Source organism: Urocitellus parryii, chromosome 1, assembly GCF_045843805.1.
Source record: "Urocitellus parryii isolate mUroPar1 chromosome 1, mUroPar1.hap1, whole genome shotgun sequence".
NCBI lineage: Eukaryota > Metazoa > Chordata > Mammalia > Rodentia > Sciuridae > Urocitellus > Urocitellus parryii.
Genome location: NC_135531.1, coordinates 252,471,141 through 252,492,323, shown reverse-complemented (window position 1 = coordinate 252,492,323; position 21,183 = coordinate 252,471,141). Strand labels below are relative to the sequence as shown.

The window sequence follows — 21,183 nt, the reverse complement described above, 5'->3', positions numbered from 1 at the left end:
GTGAAGCAAGTCCACCAGCCATATAGATATTGAAGGCAAGAGTTCCAGGCAGAAGATTTGGCACTGCAAAGGTTGGAGGTTGGATCAAGTCTGTTTATTCCAGTGCACAATAAGTAGCACACTATGCCTGCTAATGCAGGGGATGGTGGAAAGAGAGGGTGCTGAAGGTTAGGATCTCACAGCACTTTGTCCACCTGCCAGTGACTTTGGATTTTATTCTCACTTTAGTAAGTCTATATTTGGGGGAATAAACCTTCTCCTTTGTGGTAGGGTATTTTTACTCTTGGGGGAGGGACGTGGTTTCTGTCATGTATAATGGAGCAGGGAATTGAAGTGAGACTATAGTATATCCCCTCAAAGAACCTAATCTAAAAATCATAGAGTGGTTTAGTAGGATTTGTTGTAGTATGCATTATAGTTTCTGTGGGCCTATTTGGATATCATTAAGGAAAAGCATAATGTTGTTATCCATCCATTTTTAAAAATCAAATGGTTTTGAAAAAAGACTTATTTTTTACCCTCTGAAAAAGCAGTTAACTGTTGGCTTATTTTCTAATGTCACTGTTTCTAGTAGGGACATTATGTTTGGGAAAAATTTAGATTTAGGATTGTGATTTAATTGGTGATTTGTAGCAATTACAACTGATTCTTGAGATGGGTAGGATGTGGGTGTCAAGAAATTGGCAGGCAAGAATGAATTTCCTTACCAGATTTGCTGCTTGTGGACTGTGCAGAGGCTATAAAAAGACCTGGTGGGGATAGTAAATAGAAGATTCCGTGTTGGGGATGGGAGAGTAAGGATCATCTGCATCAGCTTCTGGAGAGTGTTTTACAAGGCAAATTCTTTAAGAAATGTTGTAGGATCAAAATGTTCCCTAGCCCACCTTTCCTTTCCTTTTCCCATAGTGCTGGGGATCAAACACAGTGCCTTGTGTGTGGCAGGCAAACACTATTAGGACCTAACTTTTTCATAACAAAGTCTCTGAATAAGTTCCTTAAGTTATTTTTTGTAAAATAATTCATGTGTTGACAAAATTCAAAAAGGAACAGAACTAGGAAAAATAACTATATGGTGACTGCAGTTACGTCAAAATTTCCATTTATTCTATGGCTCATTGTCGTTGTTCACTAGATATATTTTCTTCTACTTGACTATGTAGTAATCTAGATTTTTTAAAAAAACAAAACTATAAGTGAAAATATTTAAAGGGATTTTGAAACTCCAACATTAGACTTGCATGTGTAGCCTGTAGTTCTGTTGGCTCCATAATAATCTAAACCATTGACATTCATTTTTAATTATATTTGCTTTATAAAATTGTTTTATTTTTCCCAGAATAGCCTTTTCCTTATCAGTAATTATAGTGTGTGGTCACAAAAGAAGTATAGGCTTTAAACCTTTTTATATTAAAAACAGGAACTCTCTGGTTAAATGAAATCTTGTGGGAACCCCATTTGTAAAGTGACTGAGATTGTAGGTGTTGTTACAACACGGGACCTGTGGTGCCATCCTAAGTTCTTCTCCAAGAACACCTAGAGCTCATTACCCTCTCTGATCTGCTTTCCACATTTGTGAAATAGGAATGATGGTACCTGTCATAATGTCTGATTCATGGAGGTCTATGACTAATGTTCTTTCCCTTCCTCCTTTTACTGTAACTTCCTCATGCTGTTAGTATGTTCATACACCACTTATTTTTCTGATGAAGGTCACCTGGATGGATATTCTGTTGTGTGACCAGATTTTTTACAGTGGGGATATTGTCTCCAAAAATATTGTGCTTTATGTATTGTTGCCTAAAATATTCATTAAAGATTCTGAAGCTGCTGTCTCTGCCCTGAGTGACAGCATCATCTGTTTGGTGGCAGTACTGCAGACCCAGTTATTTTAAATGTACTTAGAAATATAAAATGTAATTAAGTACATAAATGCTATTATTTTCAAGCAGAATTCTTCCTAGAACGTTTTAGCTTCTGGGTTATTTCAGTGTGTTTAGTGTTTGTTTGTTTTTGTTTTTGTTTTAGCTGTAGATGGACACAATATCTTTATTTTATTTATTCATTTTAATGTGGTAAGTGGGCTTAGAACTCAGTACCTCACACATGTTAGGCAAGTGGTCTACCACTAAGCTATAACTCAGCCCCAGTGTTTAGTTTTGAAGATTTTCCTAGGGAAAAAGAGGAAGTTAACTATTATTCCGTTGCTTGTTGATCCTCATTATGAAGACTGGTATTTCTATAGCTCTAACTGTTCTCAAACTAGCAAATATTATTTGAGTAATTAAGTCATCTGGTTAGATGAGATTTTCTTTTCATTAACATTTTGTGTTTTTTGTAGGTAGACCACTTAATGAGCTTTGATCTCAGGTTTCTATTGAGATTGGTTTTTAAATTATTCTCTAAGAAATAAAAATCTTAGAAATAATATTGTCACAAATGAATTATGAAAACCGAAATCTCCTTAAGAGCCAAATTTATGAATTAAAGAATTGGTAGATCTGGGGCTTAGGCTTTAGCTCAGTGGTAGAGCAGTTTGTCTCACACATGTGAGGCACTAGGTTCGATCCTCAGCACCAGATAAAAAGAAATAAAGATATTGTGTTCATCTACAACTAAAAAATAATTTAAAGAATATGTTAAAAAAAAGAATTGGTAGATTCATCTTCCATTTTCCAGAGTGGAATGCCCTAATTTATATATAATTAGGGTGAAAGATTAAGAAGTAGGAATTATTAGTTTCTAATAGGGATGTTGAGGAGCTGTGGCCCTTTCCAATCTTAGGCCTAAGGAATTTATTTGATCTGATTTTCAACATCTTTAGAACTACATCAATTTGTCTTAATTTTAAACATTTGAATTTTTCTGCAAATTTTATATAGTGAAATAAATTAAATATTCAATTTCATAAAACCTCATCAGGTAATTTTCATAAGGATCACAGAGGTTTTTTTTTTGGTTTCTACTTTGGCAATGGAAGATACTCTCTTTCTTAAACTATGTCCTAAAAATTTCATTGTGTATATATACCACATTTTCTTTTTCCATTCATTTGTTGAAGGGTTTCTAGGTTGGTTCCATAGTTTGGCTATTGTGAATTGAGTGCTTTGATCATTGATGTGGCTGTGTCACTGTATTATGCTGATTTTAAGTCCTTTGGGTATAAACCGAGGAGTTGGATAGTTGGATAGCTGGGTCAAATGGTGGTTCTAGTCCAAGTTTTCTGAGTAATTGCCATATTGCTCTCCATAATGAGTTATTTTTCATTCATCCTTAACAACATTTATTGTTGCTTGTATTCTTGATAATTGCCATTCTGACTGGGTGGAGCTGGAGAATATCTTGCTAAGTGAAATAAGCCAATCCCCCAAAACAAAGGCTGAATATTTTCTCTGATATGCAGATGCTAATTCATAATAAGGGGGTGGCTAGGGAAAAATAGAGGTACTTTGAATTAGGCAGAGGGGAGTGGAGGGAGGGGAGGGGATATGGGAGTAGGAAGGATAGTCGAATGAATCAGACATTATTACCCTATGTACCTATATGATTCCACAACTGCTGTGATTCTACATCATGTACAACCAGAAGAATGAAAGGTTATACTCCATTTACGTATGATCTGTTGGAGTGCATTGTGCTGTCATGTATAACTAATTAGAACAAATAAACAAATTCAAAAAAACATTAAAATTTCAACACTGTCTCCATTAATGACTTCTAGTTTTTAACAATAATATAATTTCTGGTTTTGAAAATTGATACCAGAGAGTTGTACTATATATCAGAGCACATACCACAAGTTACATTTGTAACTTTTCATTCACACAAATGTCTGTATTTCAGATGGAGCAGCTTTCAGATGAAGAAATTGACCATGGTGCTGAAGAAGACAGTGACAAGGAAGACCAGGACCTGGACAAAATGTTTGGAGCCTGGCTTGGGGAACTGGACAAACTCACTCAGGTTAGAAGTAGTACTTGAAAAACTGGTTGAGGATTTGAAGTTATCACTGCATGGTAAAAGTTTAATGTGCAGACATAAGGATATGAGTACAGGTTAAACTTTCTACAGCTAGAAAGGAAGAATGCCCAACACATTAACAAATGAATAAATAATAACTCCATAACACAAGGTAGTATCTCCTATGATTACTCTAAAGATTTTTTAAAAATTATGACAGCATCTGCTTAACTAGAGGAATTATCTAATACATTTTCATATGTTTTAAGGTTGCTAATTTAAAATAAAAAGTTTCAAAGCCTAAAATTTAAAAGTTCAAATTTTAGCAAAATCCTATTTAATAAATTAGTAAATTTAAGTACATTTTACAGCATAATTTCCTTACATGTCAGTATTTTCTTTTACTTGTTTCTAGAATACTAACAAAATTCCATTCCATGGTGCATTTTAAAGAGTGGTTACCTTTTGCTTTATGGGATCATGGGTTTAAAAGTAATAATAACCTATTCTCTAACACAGGACACTTAAAAACAAAATGTTACAGTTTTTACTGCCCTATGTAATACATTGTATTCAATATATGATGATGGTTTATTAAAATAAATTTAATTTTGTGGCAGTGATAAAATTAGAATAACATTTATCCTTAAATGATATCTTTGGGAATGCATAAGTATGAGGTTCTTTAGCTAATGGTACAGTACTCATTGGTACAGTAGAAACATAAAATATTAACTTATTTCTGTACTGTAGATCATTTTGAAAATCAGATGTCTGTGACCATGATTTGTTAATAATTGAAATTTTGGGAGACTGTTGATTTCTACTAATGATTTTCTTGGGACATTCGCTTATCTTTTGATCAGAAGTAAGCCCTACCCACACTGCCTGGAATGTCGTCTTTTTTTTATTCTCTCTCTCTCTCTCTTTTTCTTTTAATCCTTATGCAGTTCATAGTTTATTGACCCTGGGATGTCTTTTATGTCTGTATTGTCAACCATTTCTATTTAATCTTTAATTTTTTTTAAGATGGTAATTTTGGCATAGAGATGATGGCTAAGTTAAGTAGTTTTTGCTGGGGAGAAAAAAGCAAAGGAGAGAAAACAAAAATGAGCATGCATGAATAAAATTATGCAAGGGCCAGCTGACATGTGTCTTGTCCCTGATCAGGTGGGTTTTTGTCCTTGCTTGAGAGGGGAGCCAAAAAGAGAAAGATATTTAGGTATCTGTAGAGCTAATAAAGGTGGAGTGGGAACTCCATGCTGATCCACTGTAAACTAAATTTCTACTGGTTTGTTCTCATGTATTCTCCCCTATATTTTAAATTGCCTAACGTAAATAGAAAGAGCCACTCACCAAAAAAGGAATGGCTCCTAAACATGCTATGGTTGTTCTTTTCATCATACAAATCGGTCTTTAGAAAATAGATTAAAACTATTGCATAATGTGACTCAACTGCTAACATTGCTTTTTAATGGAAATTTTCAGGAAATAATTGACTTAGTGGCTAAAACCTTAAATTTCTTACTGAAATTTAAAAATTCTCACTATAAAGTGTCACCTGTGTCCATAATCAACTGTATTTTTAGCATTGTATTAAATGAAGTTTAAATTTTAAGTAGTAGGTAATTCTTAAAATAGTTTGTAAAATTTTGTGTATTGTGCATTTTTCTAAAAGAGGGTTCACAGCTTTAATTAAGTTCTCAGTGACTGCCCCCAAAAGATTGACAGTCCTCCTACTAAATTACCAATTTCTTGGACTGAGGAGTATTTCTTATTATTTCCTTTGTTGCCCTAGCACCATGGACATAGCAGATAGTTACAATACATGACCATTCATTTAAACTTGTAAATAGATTGACTTTTAGTAAATCTTTATACTCCAAGTATCTTACAAAAAATGTTAGCTACTTTTTATTCTCCACTTCCACCAAGAGGAGGGGGATTAGGGCTTAAATTGCTGCAGTAGAATTAAGTTTGAGATTAAAGGAGAATTTTCTGGCTATTTTGTGAAACTGTGAAATAAGGCACTGAAGAGATTTTGGATCTCCTTTATTTAATAGCTTTAAAGTAGGATGGGCACTATCTGTATGGATTCAATTTATCTTTAGATCAATGAGTAACAGAGAGTATTCAAATTTGTTTATTTGGTACTGGGTACCAGAGGTGCTTTGCCAAAGAGCCATATCCCTAGTCCTTTGTATGTTTTATTTATTCTTATTAGTTATGCATGACAGTGGAATGTATTTTGACACCTTTTACATATATGAAGTATAACTTCTCATTTTTCTGGTATACATGATGTAGAATAACATTGATTGTGTAATCATATATGCACATAGGAAAGTATATCCTATTTATTTTACTACCTTTCCTTATTCCCATTCCCTCTCCCTTCCTTTCATTACCCTTTATCTAATCCAAAGTACTTCTGTTCTTCCCTGCCAACCCCCCCACCCCCTGCAACTCTTGAGTTAGCATTCACATATCAGAGGGAACATTCGATTGGTTTATTTCACTTAGCATGATAGTTTCCATTTCCATCCATTTACCAGCAAATGCCATAATTTCATTTCTCTTAATGGCTGAGTAGTTACTCCACTGTATGTATACCACATTTTCTTTATTCATTCATCTGTTGAAGGGCACCTAGGCTGGTTCCATAGTTTACCTATTGTAAATTGAACTGTTATAAACACTGATGTGGTTGGAGTCACAAGCCAGAAAGGTCCCTCCACGAATTCTAATTTAAATCCATGATTGGGCTGGGATTGTGGCTCCGCCGTAGCATGCTTGCCTAACACATGCAAGGCCCTGGGTTCGATTCTCAGCACCACATAAAAATAAATAAACAAAATAAAGGTATTGTGTCCAACTACAACTAAAAAATAAATATTTTTTTAAAAAAGAATATCCATGCTTTTTAAAAAATTTGAATATCTTATATCTAATTTGCATAGTGACTAAAAATTTGAAAACTGATTCTGATATATGCAAATGATTTAAATATTACTAAGCCTAATTTCTTTCCCCTTTTTTTCTGAAGTTTCCTATTGTAAGTATCCTTATTGTTGAAATAAGGAAAAAGGGAAATAAAATGTCCTTTAAAAAGGTGTTGAGGGGGGCTGGGGTGTAGCTCAGTGGTAGAGTGCTTGCCTATCATGTGTGAGGCACTGGGTTCGATTCTCAGCATCACATACAAATAAGTAAATAAAATAAGAAATTTCGTCAACAACTAATAAAAATATTTAAACAAAAAAAGGTGATGAGGACTGGGGGCTCAGTGGTGGAGCATGTGCTTAGTATGGAGAAGACCTAGGCCTGGGCTCAATCTCTAGCACCAAAAGTAAATTAATTAATCAGATTTAATTAAATAAAATAGTGGTGAGATAACTTATAAGTTACCCTTATACCCTTGATTGTGGGTATAATTGCTGTTTTGTTACAGATAGAATAGCAGAGTTGTAGTTTGCCCTCATTTTGAAGTTGTAATTGCTTTTTGTTAAAAGTCTTAGGTTTTACCAATTTTGAGTCCAGAACTGACCTTTATCTTTAGGGTGATTCATGGCCAAAGAATGAAGCTATCCTGAGTGAAAAAAAACACATATATCCCTCTAGGGAAAGAGATGACAGAATTCTCTGCACGAGTCCTTTCCATTTCTGTTCTTACCGTGTCCGTATTCACGTATCAAACTTACTTTATAGTGAATTTATGTAAAATTAGGTCAGTCACAACTTGATATATTTGAAAAAATACTTTGAACTATGATAGTCTCAATTTTCAGGTGCCCTCAAAGTAAGCATATATCTAAAAATTGAAATAACTAATGAAAATACTGTGAAAACCAATTATACTTTTTCTTAAGGCTATACTTAGAAAAACTTTGGTTTAGTTAATTATTATATGGTAATTTACTTAATCATAAAAAATTTTCATCTTTTTATGTAATTGAAACCTGAATTTAATATGACTTATTAAACTTTATTTTTAAAGACTTTGGATTCTGACAAACCCATAGAACCAGTGAAAAGATCTCCTCTTCGCCAGGAAACAAACATGGCCAATTTTTCTTATCGTTTCTCCATATACAACTTGAATGGTAAGATGTAACTAAGTAAAGTGTAAAATAGTATATTAACCTGTATAATGTGGGAATAATACAGCGACAATTCCAAATATAAAAACTATGTGTAACCTTACTAAGTTCTATGTTTCTTGATTTGTGCGTATTACTAATTGAGATTATCACAGAAAAAAGACTGACTGGAACATAACTAAAATAGTATTCCAGTTGATTTATTAGTACTTGGCAAAATACATACTTAGATGGAACCCCCCCCCCAGCATATTTAATTCCATTGTTGTTTTCTCACTTGATTAAAATCCAATGAAACTATTTATTAATAATTTTAAAATCAGCCCCTGTGGCTTTTATTCTACCTAGTCAAGTTTATTGACATTCCAATCTGTAATTATTTTTTAGACTTTTAAAACTTCCCTTTTTATGCCCCCAGTTCTTTTGGTATTAACATCTTTACCTGGGCATTAATCATATTAATAGCCTATTAAAACCTGTGGTGAAAAGTTATTATGGATGATGTGGGTAAAACTATGGAACAAATGTTAAGATTTTTGCCTTTGAACTTTAACTTTATTCCCCTCGATTACTAGAGATCTTAAAACGTGGACTAGTTTCTTCTAAAAATTTCTTTTGGAATTTAAAACAAGCAAACTATTGGCAATACTTTGTTTAGCTTAAGACCCAATGGGATGAATTCTTTTGCTTCTTCCCCCATATTTAACTGATTTATAATGGAATGTATAAATCCTGATTAAGCGTGTTCTGGAAATGTGTGTTCTTTGCAGAAGCTCTGAATCAGGGAGAGACTGTTGATCTGGATGCCCTGATGGCCGATCTTTGCTCTATAGAGCAGGAGCTCAACAGTATTGGTTCAGGAAATAGTAAGCGTCAAGTCACAGAAACAAAAACTACTCAGAAATTACCTGCTAACCGACATACATCAAAACATGGCACATTGAAAGGATTATCTTCTTCATCTAATAGGATAACTAAACCTTCTCATGCTAACTACTCTCTAGATGACATCACTGCACAATTAGAACAGGCCTCCTTGAGCATGGACGAGGCTGCTCAGCAATCTCTACTAGAAGATACTAAGCCCTTAGTAACTAATCAGCACAGAAGAACCGCATCAGCAGGCACAGTGAGTGATGCTGAAGTTCGCTCTATTAGTAACTCCTCACGTTCTAGCATCACGTCTGCAGCCTCTAGCATGGATTCTTTGGATATTGATAAAGTGACACGCCCTCAAGAACTGGATTTGACATCTCAGGGGCAGCCAATTACTGAGGTAAATGGATGGAACTTTTTTCTTCCTGGAATTTTAGAGTTAAATAAGGGGGAAATTATTTTTAAAAAAATTAAGTTTAAACTTTCTTAATGCTTCTACATTTAAAACTTGTCAGTGATGGCTGTGTCACAAAGATGACTTTGAAAACATTTAATTTCTTTTTTTTCATTCTTTGACTTTTTGAAGTCCTTGAATTTATATCAGTTATTTCATGTAATTAAAAAATATTGAAATGTGATTTCCAAAGCCACTAATATTTACTAAGTTGATAACTGCTTTTCAACATATGTATTTAAATAAGAACATAAGAAAAACATTCATTCCCATTGTAGTTCTCTAAGATTTTAGTTTTCATGGTTTACCCCATTTTATTATCAAAGAGTCAGTGTGATGTAGTGGATTTGCAATAAGTTTAACAAAAGCCGAGTTTGGTGAAGGAGAATGCATTCATTTTTATCAAGAAGATCACAATTCTGTTACAGAGTAACAAAAAGCAAGAAGGAAATCAACAGGTTAAATCTTATAAAATATTGTTTAAGGAATTTAGAAAAATTTAAAATTTATGCTTATTATGTGACATTATTGATTTTTTTCTCCCTAGCTGATTTTATTATTTAGATTAATTTACATAAGTGAGTAACTCCTAGTATATTTGTTCATGGGCCTAGCTTTGTTCTAGTACTGTAGAGCTCAAAAGAAACATGAATCATGGCAGTTTAGAGGTAAATTTGAGTTTTCTTGCTGAGAAAGTTAGCAAATCATATCGATCTAAAGAATATGCTTTCATTTATTTAAAATAAAACTTTACATGGTATATTAATTACCTATAGAGAATTTGAAAACTGGTTTGTGCTTTATAATATTCAAAAATTATAATTAGCACCAGTTACTTGTCATTTTCTTGTCTTTTAGATACATCTACTTAGATTTAAGCAATATTTTATTGCAGATACATTTTCTTTATTACTCTTTATCTTGTATGTTGAATTGAGTCAAGATGCATGAGGACAGATTATAAACTAATTATTAAGGATATTCTAACGTGTGTTTATCTTTCTGTCTGTAAAATACACTCAAAAAAGTTCAAACTATGTAAGGACAAAAGAAGTAAAAAGTGAAAAATCCCTCTCTCCCAGCAAACATACTTCAAATGGTATCTAGTGATATCCATGGGCAAGGACACTAGCATTCAATGTTGTAATGTTTAATATAATACTTTTAATAAGGTTTGGTGAATAAAGCAGGCAAAGGACTTAAAAGTCTCATCTGGCCTGTTCTTTTGCCTCACCCAGAGGGGATAGAAAAGTGATTTAACAAGCCTGGAACTTGATTTAATGTGTTTTTTGGGGGGGAGGTCTGCTCTGTTCTGATTCAAATCAAGTAAATTGGGACAGCTCTATAGATCCCAAACCCATATATCCAGTTATCCTCAAAAGAAATACTGTTTTTATTTTTTGCAAGTACAATTTTAAAAAAAAAATGTAATTGGTTTTCCATGCATAGAGTTAAATAGTTCTATAAGAACATTTTAAACTCAAATAGCTCTTTGAGATTTGTTACAAAAAACTTGTTATACTAACACATCATATTCTATTCCCAGAGATAAGCACTTTCCTACTATTTTAACTAGTTCTTACAGTATTTAACTTCTTACCATTAAATCCACACTTACGTCACTATTTCCTGACTTTTCCCATTATGTGTATTGTCTGCTGACTTCTTGCTCTGGAAAATGAGAATATAGCTGTCTTTAGACAACTCCTTGTACTTCTGTTCCTCCATTCTCACAGTGTATTTTGATAGGGTTACTATTCATTGTTTTTGTTATGATTATGTATTTGCAATTTGCTTTTAAACTGTAATCTCTTACATCTCCTTTTTGAAACCTCATTTTGCTTTCCCTAAAATTCATAATTATCTTTAGATTTATAAAATAATTAAATTTTTGTGTGTTTATCACTGTTGTAATTCTAAATTTTATCCCTGTTGATTAAATCTCTCACTTGCATCAAACAAGTTTAGTGTTCTGTTAATTTCATCTTTAGTTTCTGGTTTGTTCTTTTTGTGTTTTTTTTTTTTATTTGTTTATTTGGAGTGGGGTGTTTGTTTTGTCTTTGTAGTCTATAGGATTATTTAGTTTTGTTTTTTTTTTCCCCAGAGTGGCAACCTTCTGCAGAGAAGATTCTTCAGTCCTCCTGCACAGAGGACATATGCCTCACTGCTAGTGTTTAGAGAAAAAAGGGTTTAGACATGAGGTGATCCTCAGTGTTCAGTATATGAACTTCATCTGATCTTTCTAGATCAGGGTTTCTCAACCATTAGCACTATTGGCATTTTCTCTTGTGAGGGTCTGCCTGGTCATGATAGGACGTTTAGCTTCATCCTTGTCCTCTACTGTCTAGGTGCCAGTAGTACATACTCCCCTCTAGTTGTAACAACTAAAAATGTTCCCTGAAGGACAAAATCATTTAAGAATCATTGCTCGAGGTAAAAAGTTAACAGTAGATCTGAGCCCTAAGTTTTCATGAAAATTTTTTGGGGTTTTTCCTTTTCTTGGTGTTCTCTCCTGGAAACATACTGGATTGGAATTAAGTATAGAATGTCTCCAGGTAATAGTGTTTATTACAAAATGGACCCCTGATTACTAAGTTTAGGTAGACTAGGAAGACTGTTCGTGAAGAACCATATAAGCCTATGAGAAGATGCAGAACTTGACTTCCTGGTGTACAGTGTAATGCTTGTCGATGAGCATGAACATGTCCCTGAGGAGCATTGGAACTTGTCCTCATTGGCTGTTAAAAGATTCTACTGGTTCCCATGGAGCGTGAAGTTTCTCCGAGTAGTGTGATTTTTGCATTTGCCCACATAGTCTCTGTCCTTTATGAGGAGCTGTCACTTGTGGACTCAAAAAAGGCCCCTGCTGGGTAGTGTGAACTCCCTCTGAAGATGGTGTATTTAATGCTAGCATGCCAGCATTCTCTTTTTCTTTCTGCAGAACTGAGTGAACCCCATACCAAGCAGAGGTCTGTTGGATTTCTGTGAGTGATTATCAGCCAACTGAGACCACTGCCAATGGCCAAGTAAAGGGTCTTCCTGCTTTAGTCCCACTGTCACTTCTGCTGACACTTTGGGGGATTTTTGAGGTTACATGATATAAATTGAGGTGATACTTTGCTTTTCTTCAGTGCTGGCTCAGCATTCATATTTCTTGGGTCTGCTAAGTTAGTTACCTCTCAGGTAAATGCTTTCTAGCTTCCAAAAATCGCCATTGTTTTCTTGGAATTTGTCATTAAAAAAAAAAATTTGGGAAGAGTGGAACTACCTCATTTGCCATTTCTTCTTAGTCACCTCTTCATATCTATAAACTCTTGACTATGGAGTACCCCAAGGCACAGTTCTTAGGCTACTTTTCTATTTATATGTACTCCTCCTGATCTCATCCATGTGTACTGACAACTCCAAATTTTAATTTTAATTTCTCTTACTTAAGACTTACTTGTGCCTTCCTTTACTTTATTTGAACCCATTAAAGCAGTGGTTCCCAACTAGAGGCTCTTTGTCCCTGAAAAGACATTCAGTATTTTTGGTTGCCCATGATAGGAGGGTACTACTGACATCTGATGGGTAGAGGCCAGAGATTCTGTTGACATCCTACAGTACATAGGTCAGCCCACACATAAAAGAATTATCTGAGGCTGGGGTTGTGGCTCAGTGGTAGAGCACTCGCCTAGCACATTCGAGGCCCTGGGTTCGATCTTCAGCACCATATAAAAATAAATAAATAAAAACAAAGGTTAAAAAAAAAGATATTATGTTTTCATCTACAACTAAATATATATATATGTATATATCTGGCCTAACACAGTGCTGTGGTTAAGCAATCACATCCTGAAATCAGAATGCATCTATCAGACCTGTTAGCAATGCTCCAAATAAGAGTGTATTGTGTGAAGCCTTCGGTTAACACTTTTAAGTTATTCAGATTTAATGAGCATCAAGTCATCTTAGATTCAAGAAAATACAAGTATCTTTAGCCCGCATCTTTCCCCTGAACTCCAGGTGTATTCATTCCATTTCTAATCAGTGTCTCTGTTTGGATGACCTGATCTAAACCTGAAACCCTGATCTTTTTCTCCATACTCGCTTCTCCCACATCTTTTTTCATCTCAGTTAATGACTGTTTCATCTTTTAATTTCATCAGATACTTGCCATGTCTTTTATCTGCTTATATTTTTCTTTCACCTCCTTTCTGATCCAGCAGCAAATACTACTGGCTTTACTCAGAATATATCCTGTCTGACCACTGCTTACCACCTTCACTTCCACCAGGCACATACCATCTCTATCTAGATATTCAATTATCACTTAAATTATCAAACAGCTTGTGCTGTTGTCTCATTGAAAAGTATGAATGAATTCTAATGTTACATACATTATTCCATTCAAGCTAAGACTGAAAAGATAAAGTAGATCAAGTAACTGAGAAGTCTATATTTGAATTTCATAGCCACAACATCTGTTTATTGGTTTTTAATAAAAATTTTAATATTAGTTGATTGTTAAAAATGATTATTTCCTAAATATTAGGAATTATTTTCGTATAAAATTACTCTCCAAAGATACACTTAAAAGTGAAATACAGGATAATTTCAGTCAATATTCTTTTGAAGTCCACCAGCAATAATGATAATTCTTTAGGTCTTCTAAAATTAGAATTCATTGTACGATTCATTGTACTTGAAATAAATTCTAATAAAGGCACTTTATTTTTCAGCCAATGTGAAATATAGATTGCAGTTAATATACTCATTTTGGCACTTTTATTCATGTTAATAAAACATACTTTTCAATGAGACAACAGCACAAGCTGTTTGATAATTTAAATGATAATTGCATATTATAAATTCCCTATAAAATAGTATTTATAGATTGAAAGTTAATACTGGAATATACCTTTATATTTGTTTTCTGGTAGTGTTTACCCCTTAATGATTCCCTAGAATTCGGAATTTTATATATGAAAATGTATTTTTTAAATGAAAAGACTTTTTAAAGCTATTAAAATTAGTTTTATAATAGATTCAAAAGGTTTTGCTGTATCTTAAAAAATAACTTGGTGATTTATTATATTATAATGGGGAAAAATTGCCTAGTGCCTGAGCTATTAAAAATTTTGAAATTATAACTTTTTTCCTTATATGTAGAGGGTTTTTAAATATGAACAAGTGGTCAGTATTAAAGTTTATAATGTGAAACAACAATGTATATCATAGCTTCAGTGCAACTGCTCCACTTCACCTTGTAGAAGTATTTCAACAGAAAATTTGTGTAGAAATTTTGAGGTATTAAGAGAAAAACAGCAGTTGTGTTTCATAGCACATGGGGTGTGAGCCCATTAGCTTCAAAGCCCCAAATTATTCTTAGCAAGCATAATCTTACTGCTCTGAAGTAGTAACTGGATAGGAAGGAGCACAGGACTTTCTGAAAGCTTCAGAAGTCCTACACATCTGAATGATTGGAGTTACACATTGATTTTTTTTTTTTTTTCTTGTAGCAACCTTTCTCATGGCTTCACTGAAATTTTTTCATGTGTACCAACTTGGTGTTAAATTCCAATTTGACTGGCCTAGTGAATTTAACAGCAGAAGAAATAGCTATCAGATGAAAGAAGAGACTGAAGATTTGGTTAATCTGGGGGAAAATCTAGTTCACAAGAGCATTTTTCATATATACTTTCTGTCAGCACTGGCATATATGCTCTAACTCACATTATGTGTATTTCTTGGGAATCTACATTTTTCGCTTCTCTGCAGAAATAAAATGACTTTATTTGATTTAGGTCTGTTTTGTTTGGGGTTTGTGGAAAACTGGTAAAGAACCTTTATTGTTTGTTTTGAACAAGAATAGAAATATATTCATGGGTTTTTAAAGTTGATCGGGTCTCTAAAATATAAAATGATTTAAAAAACATTCAAACATTAACAAAGAGAAAAGAGGGGGAAATAGAAAGCAATAGAAGCAGCTTTACTGAGTGCTTATTCTGTGCTAAGCTTTGGGTTTTGCATGTCTTACCACACTAATTTTGCCAAACACAGTGTATGGAAATGAGGCAAAGAGTGACTGCATAATCTGCCCTAGGATTTGAACATAGCAACCCTTGATTGTAGACCTCATGTCACCATATCATGCTGCTTCATCAGAGAATTGAAGGGGAATCCAGATGAGAATACTGGCCAGTGTTCTCAGTGGGAGACCTAAAGACAGAACTTCATGGACAGGAGAAAAAAAGGGAAAGAGATCTGTGTAGCAACACCCCCATCTTGTGGTGTTTTGGTATATTTTTTAATGTTTTGGGTTAAAATTTAAGAATGGAATAAATTAAGTCTTAAATAAAATTCATATGAGGAGTGACAGTTTCCTGTTTTTAGAGTAATGTAATTCAGTTATCATTTAACGCTTATATGATATATAAATGCTATTTTTACCTTTATTTGACACATGAATAAACAGGTTAAACAGTTAACTCCAAAGTCACATTGTCAGTAAATGTCAGTAAATGGCCATGCTGGGGCTTGAACCCAGGCACTCCATTTCCAGGATCTGCATTTTTTTGTCATGCTATGCTTATTGTCAACAGAACACTTGTTAAAAATACATATGTGTCAGTAACAGATGGATGTACATCTCTTTTACTGAAACAGTGGGTGCACAAACCTCCACTTCTTTTCTCTGATTGTAATATAAAGTATTCACTCTCATGAGGAAGTAGTATTTTATTTGTAGCCACTCCTTTTGTACAAAGCCATTTCTTTTTTTTTTTTTTTTTTTTTTTTTTTAAAGAGAGAGTGAGAGAGGAGAGAGAGAGAGAGAGAGAGAATTTTTTAATATTTATTTTTTAGTTCTCGGCTTACACAACATCTTTGTTGGTATGTGGTGCTGAGGATCGAACCCGGGCCGCACGCATGCTAGACGGGCGCGCTACCGCTTGAGCCACATCCCCAGCCCCAAAGCCATTTCTTGATAATGGTTTGGCTCTTGTGTTTCGATCAATGCCTTTCAATATGTACCCTCCCATTCCTACCCCAAGGATTCTGGCTGGCAAATGATACTTCATCTTAAGTTAGCATTTGGTTGTAGAAAGAGGTTACCCATAACTTATTTTGCAAAGATTTGTGGGAAAATTTTGAAAGATTGATACAGAATCTGATAACTTTATAGCACAAATGAAAGCTCTTGGAACTGAGAAAGTTAAGAGCAAAATTTATGTGGAGAATTGATCCTTGAATTCATTTTTCCTACATGTTTTAGATTAGGATATGATAAAGAGTAGGTAAAGATTAGGTTTGGGATAGATCGTTTATTTAAGTATTAGGTAGGTACCTTGTAGAAAAGGAACCTAATTAACATGAAATAAACCATAGTCTGGTTTTTCCATTTTCATCTCTTTAATGTAATAGCAGAAATTAATTTCTACTCTTTGTGTGTTTTATTTTGTATTTTTGTCCCTTTACAACATAGTTTTTATAAGAATATATTGAATTTTAGTAACTATATAATGTTCCATTATACTGTTCAAAATGGTAGTCAGTCATCTCTTTTAGAATACTTTAGATTTAACTGTCAAGCTTACAAAAACTTGAAAGAATAATAGAAATAACTCATGAAATTTATTAACCAGCTCCACCAATTTTAACATTTTGCCACATTTACTCATTCCTTGTATGTATACATTTTTTCCTGAACCATTTGAGAATTGGTTGCATTTGTTGTGACCCTTTAGCCCTTAAACTTCAGTTTCTTTGTCCTAAGGATAAGGATATTGGCAATATAGGTTTGATAGGTTTCCTCTTGATCTAGCAGTTGAAACATGCTGTAGAACATGTGTAATGAGAAAATTTAGAGATGGAAAAGCAAAAACTGTCTTGATCTGACCAAGCATGTTGCAGGAAAGCCTAGCAGAAATAGTTATCCATACATTCCATAAATATTTGAGAGCCTAGGCAAGGTACTGGACTGTAAGGGATCATAATTTACAGTGTCCTTAGGATGATCTAGCATGTGAGAAAGAAGGGTATAGAATTGAAACCAAACAAGGGATTTCTATAGAGTGTGGCAAGTACTATGATAGGAAAGACAAACCTTTTTTTGGTTGAAAGATCATTAATGACTTTGACAATGAATTACAGAATGCATTACAATTCAAAGGATAAAGGCTTCAGAAAAAAATTATTTCAGGAAATTATGAGATAAGTGAGTAGCTAAAAGGTGGAGAAGCTTTAGACCATGAATTCAGGAAAATTGGTAGTGCAGAGGAGAAAATACTAGTTTAACCAGGAAACTTTTTTTTTTTTTCTCCTGTGCCCTCACCCTTAATGGACTGGCCTCATTGAGTATCAGAGACTCATGTTGAAAGAAGAATGAGTAAAATCTGGGATATGCTTGGTTTTGTTATTGTTAGATATTGGTGGGTGGGGAGGCTATTTATATAGAACTGGGGGAAGATATGAGAAAGAATATGAATTTAGTTCCAGAGTTTACTTTAGTGATAATATCCTCATGATGGATGTGATTTCCTTAGTAATGGGGGGAAGTGAGCTCATGTGACAAGGGGGAAGGGAGAAGCTAGAAGCTTGAAGAACTCAGAACAGGGTATGAAAGGATGATTTGGCGGAGTGAGGGGTAGAGGTGGAGAGTGCTGCCAAACCGTGGTCAAAGCCAAATTAAAGTTTGTCAGCCTGAATTGGTATTGGACACGATGTTTGTGCACAATTCTCCCATGAGTTGTATTGTCCAGAGGTAGAGGGAGATGATTCATAAATTATTAAGGCTTAGGATCATTTGGTCCCAATCTCTAATTTTTGCATAAAAGAATCTAAGGTAATTGCATGTAACTTTTCATTACTCTTTTGTTTCATTATTCTTTTGTTTCATTTCAGTGATCCTTTTTTCTTTCTGCATGACAAGGAGAGCTGCCCTTTTCACCTCCTTTACCTATCATTTTCTTCCTTCCTCCATTTTCACAGCATGCTATTTCTCTGAGATGTCCCCGCAAGCAGGCCAAGCGTCATATTGACTTCACAGAAGAACAGGCTGAGCTGACACCTGTAAGTTCTGTAAACATGTCATGGGACTGTTTAAATATCAGTAGAGAGGAATGAATGCATTAATAGAACTCCAAATGATGAAACCTGTCATATAACACCAATTTTTCAAGTAAAAAATCATACGAGCAATACCAAATAAGCACCTTTATGATAGGGTATCAGTGAATATTGATACTGAGGGTAAATTAGGTAGGTAGCATATCTGACATACAGAATTTTTGCATTGGAACCAGAAACCACATTTTCTCTTTTCTTCTGAAGTCAAGGGCTTTTGTCAATTTCTTAAGATATTAATAAATTTAGCCATTCTTCAGGATGGGGGTTATCAAATAGAATGACTTCCGTACTAATTCTTAACAGAAAACCTAGTTTCGGTTGATAAATCTGGATGCTTCAGAGCTGTACTGTTCCATAGGGTTGAGACTAGCCACACGTGACCGTTAAGTACTTAAAATGTGGTTAACCCAAATTGAAATGTGCTTTAAGGATAAAATGCACACTGAATTTTCAAGACTTAGTATGAAAAGAAAGAACATATTTCTTTTAATGCATTTATATAGATGACTGGTTAATATTCTGGGTATGGTTTCTTTATACCTTTTCAAATTACTTTATGGTTTCAAAGTTTTCAGTCCCATGGTCAGCCGCTCCCTTGTTTGGGGCCTAAGGTGAAGTAGAACATTATGGTAGAGGAAAGCTGCTCTGCTCATGGCATCAAGAGGAGAGAGAAACCAGGGAGAAGGTAAACCCTTCCAAGGTACTCCCACATTGACATACTTCCTCCAGCTAGGTCCCACTTCCCAGTTGTCCCTTCAGCTATCAATGGATTAATCTAGTAATGAAGTCAGCTCCAGTTATTTCCTAAAAGCCCCTGAACACATGAGACTTTGGGGATGTTTCAGATCCAAACCATAACAAATGTAAATTTTTCATTGTTATAAATATTTTAAATAAGTAATATGACATGTTTTAAGCAATCCATATAAATGAAACCCATTGAAATTCCTGTGTCCCATTATTTAGTTCTTAATTCTAGTCAATGAAATTTCAGATCTCTCTTTCACTTGTATGTGACAGAGTGTGCAATAATACTACCACTTATGATTTGGGTAACTGTTACTTTAAGCTGGGTTTCCACTGTTGAAATGATTTTCCACCACTGTGAACGGTTCTTCATAAATTTTGAACAAAAGAAGGCACAGCATTCCCTCAATTTATTTTACTGGGTAAAAGCATTCCTTAAAAAACAACAACAACAAAATTTAAAATTAAAATTACACAAAATTTTACTTTGTGATTATATGTAAAATGGAGTTAGATTCTGAGCTCAGATTGTTATAAATGGGATTTCCCATTTGTATAATTTTCCATGTAAGGACATTAAAAAATTATGTGGGATGGGGTGTGTGCTTGCACAGCATCCACCATTTCTGACTTACCTCTCAGTAAAACTAGATAAGTAACAAAAAGTAACACTTTTCTTCATTATGGCATCCCAAAATGTCCTTACCATTGTTTGAAATGCCTACTTGAAGACAGAGCTACCCTCTTTGAGAACTGTTCTTCTGAGATCTCTCTGCTGTCTGCTCCCTCTTCCATCCCACAGCCTCTTACTCTGGATTCAAACTTTTTCAACTTAGCCACTAATTTTGGCCTAGGTACTTACCTCCTACTTGCTCTCATGCTACCTGACACACTATATTATAGTTTCCAGTGGGCCTGTGTCTCTGTTACAGTCTCAATTCTGTGACAGCAGGTGTACCTACATGTCTGTCACTTTTGCATCTCCAGTCCCTGGCATAAGGTTCCAGGCTCAAAAGTTAGAACCAAACACAATTTTGAATTAAAAAAAGAGAGAGGAAAAAATGGAGAGAGAAAGAAAACATGTGAAATGGATTACAAAATAAGCCTCTGACTTTGTGTTTATAGTGGTAAATACAAGATAATAAAGGCCCTATTTTTATGAAGCTGTGTATATTGTTGTTAACTAGCAACATGTGCCAAGACTGAGGTTAATAGGGTCATGTGCCCAAATCACTGTCTGAATTTCCTCTTCTTCATTCTTCAACTACATACCACTCCTCTTATCCCTCCTGCATCTTTCCTCAGTAACCAGTTTCCCCTGACCCACCATTACCCCTTTATGAAGAACAGAGTTCTAGAGGAAATATGTGACTCAGATACAGAAGGTCATGTTTGGGTATTGTTTTTGTGTTCTCATTTTTTATGTGACATTTTTAGGTTGCTTGCCATAGTGGTTTCTCCCTTTTTATTTTAAACTATTTTACTATTTCAAAATGAGTCTTAAGCAAATGTAATTAACCTTGCCTCTTACTGAGCAAATTAAAAAAAATTTAGGGACTTTTGAAGTCTAAAGGTGATATGAGTTTGTGGATTTGATTAAATAAATCTCTTTTTTAAAAAAAAAAACCCTTAAATTTGAATTTAATATATGGGATTACACTTACCAAATCATAATTTGTTTTGATGGCCTGAGGACTATTTCATCTTTTTAAATTTGAAATGTAATAATCTGAATATAGATATTCTACTGGGGATCTTTTTCTGAAAAAGTAACTTTTATAAGATGAATAGCAGTGGATTTTCAAGAAATTTCCTCAAAATACATATTATATGTTTTATAAATCTATGTAAGAATACATGTTTCCCATCATGTGTGAATAGCAAAAAATGAATGGGAATAAGAGCAATGAATGTTGTAGTTGCTCTTTTTAATTATGCATTCCA

General features: G+C 34.2%; 1 protein-coding gene across 1 annotated transcript in view; it reads left to right on the top strand.

Moving 5' to 3' along the window:
- LOC144253271 (ras-associated and pleckstrin homology domains-containing protein 1-like) overlaps positions 1 to 21,183 on the top strand; it is a 64,825-nt gene that overhangs the window by 35,006 nt on the left and 8,636 nt on the right. The window contains exons 3-6 of the mRNA XM_077795066.1: positions 3,841 to 3,960; positions 7,952 to 8,057; positions 8,825 to 9,330; positions 18,355 to 18,435. Coding sequence (XP_077651192.1) covers positions 3,841 to 3,960; positions 7,952 to 8,057; positions 8,825 to 9,330; positions 18,355 to 18,435 — 813 coding nt within the window. The remainder of the gene's footprint in view (positions 1 to 3,840; positions 3,961 to 7,951; positions 8,058 to 8,824; positions 9,331 to 18,354; positions 18,436 to 21,183) is intronic.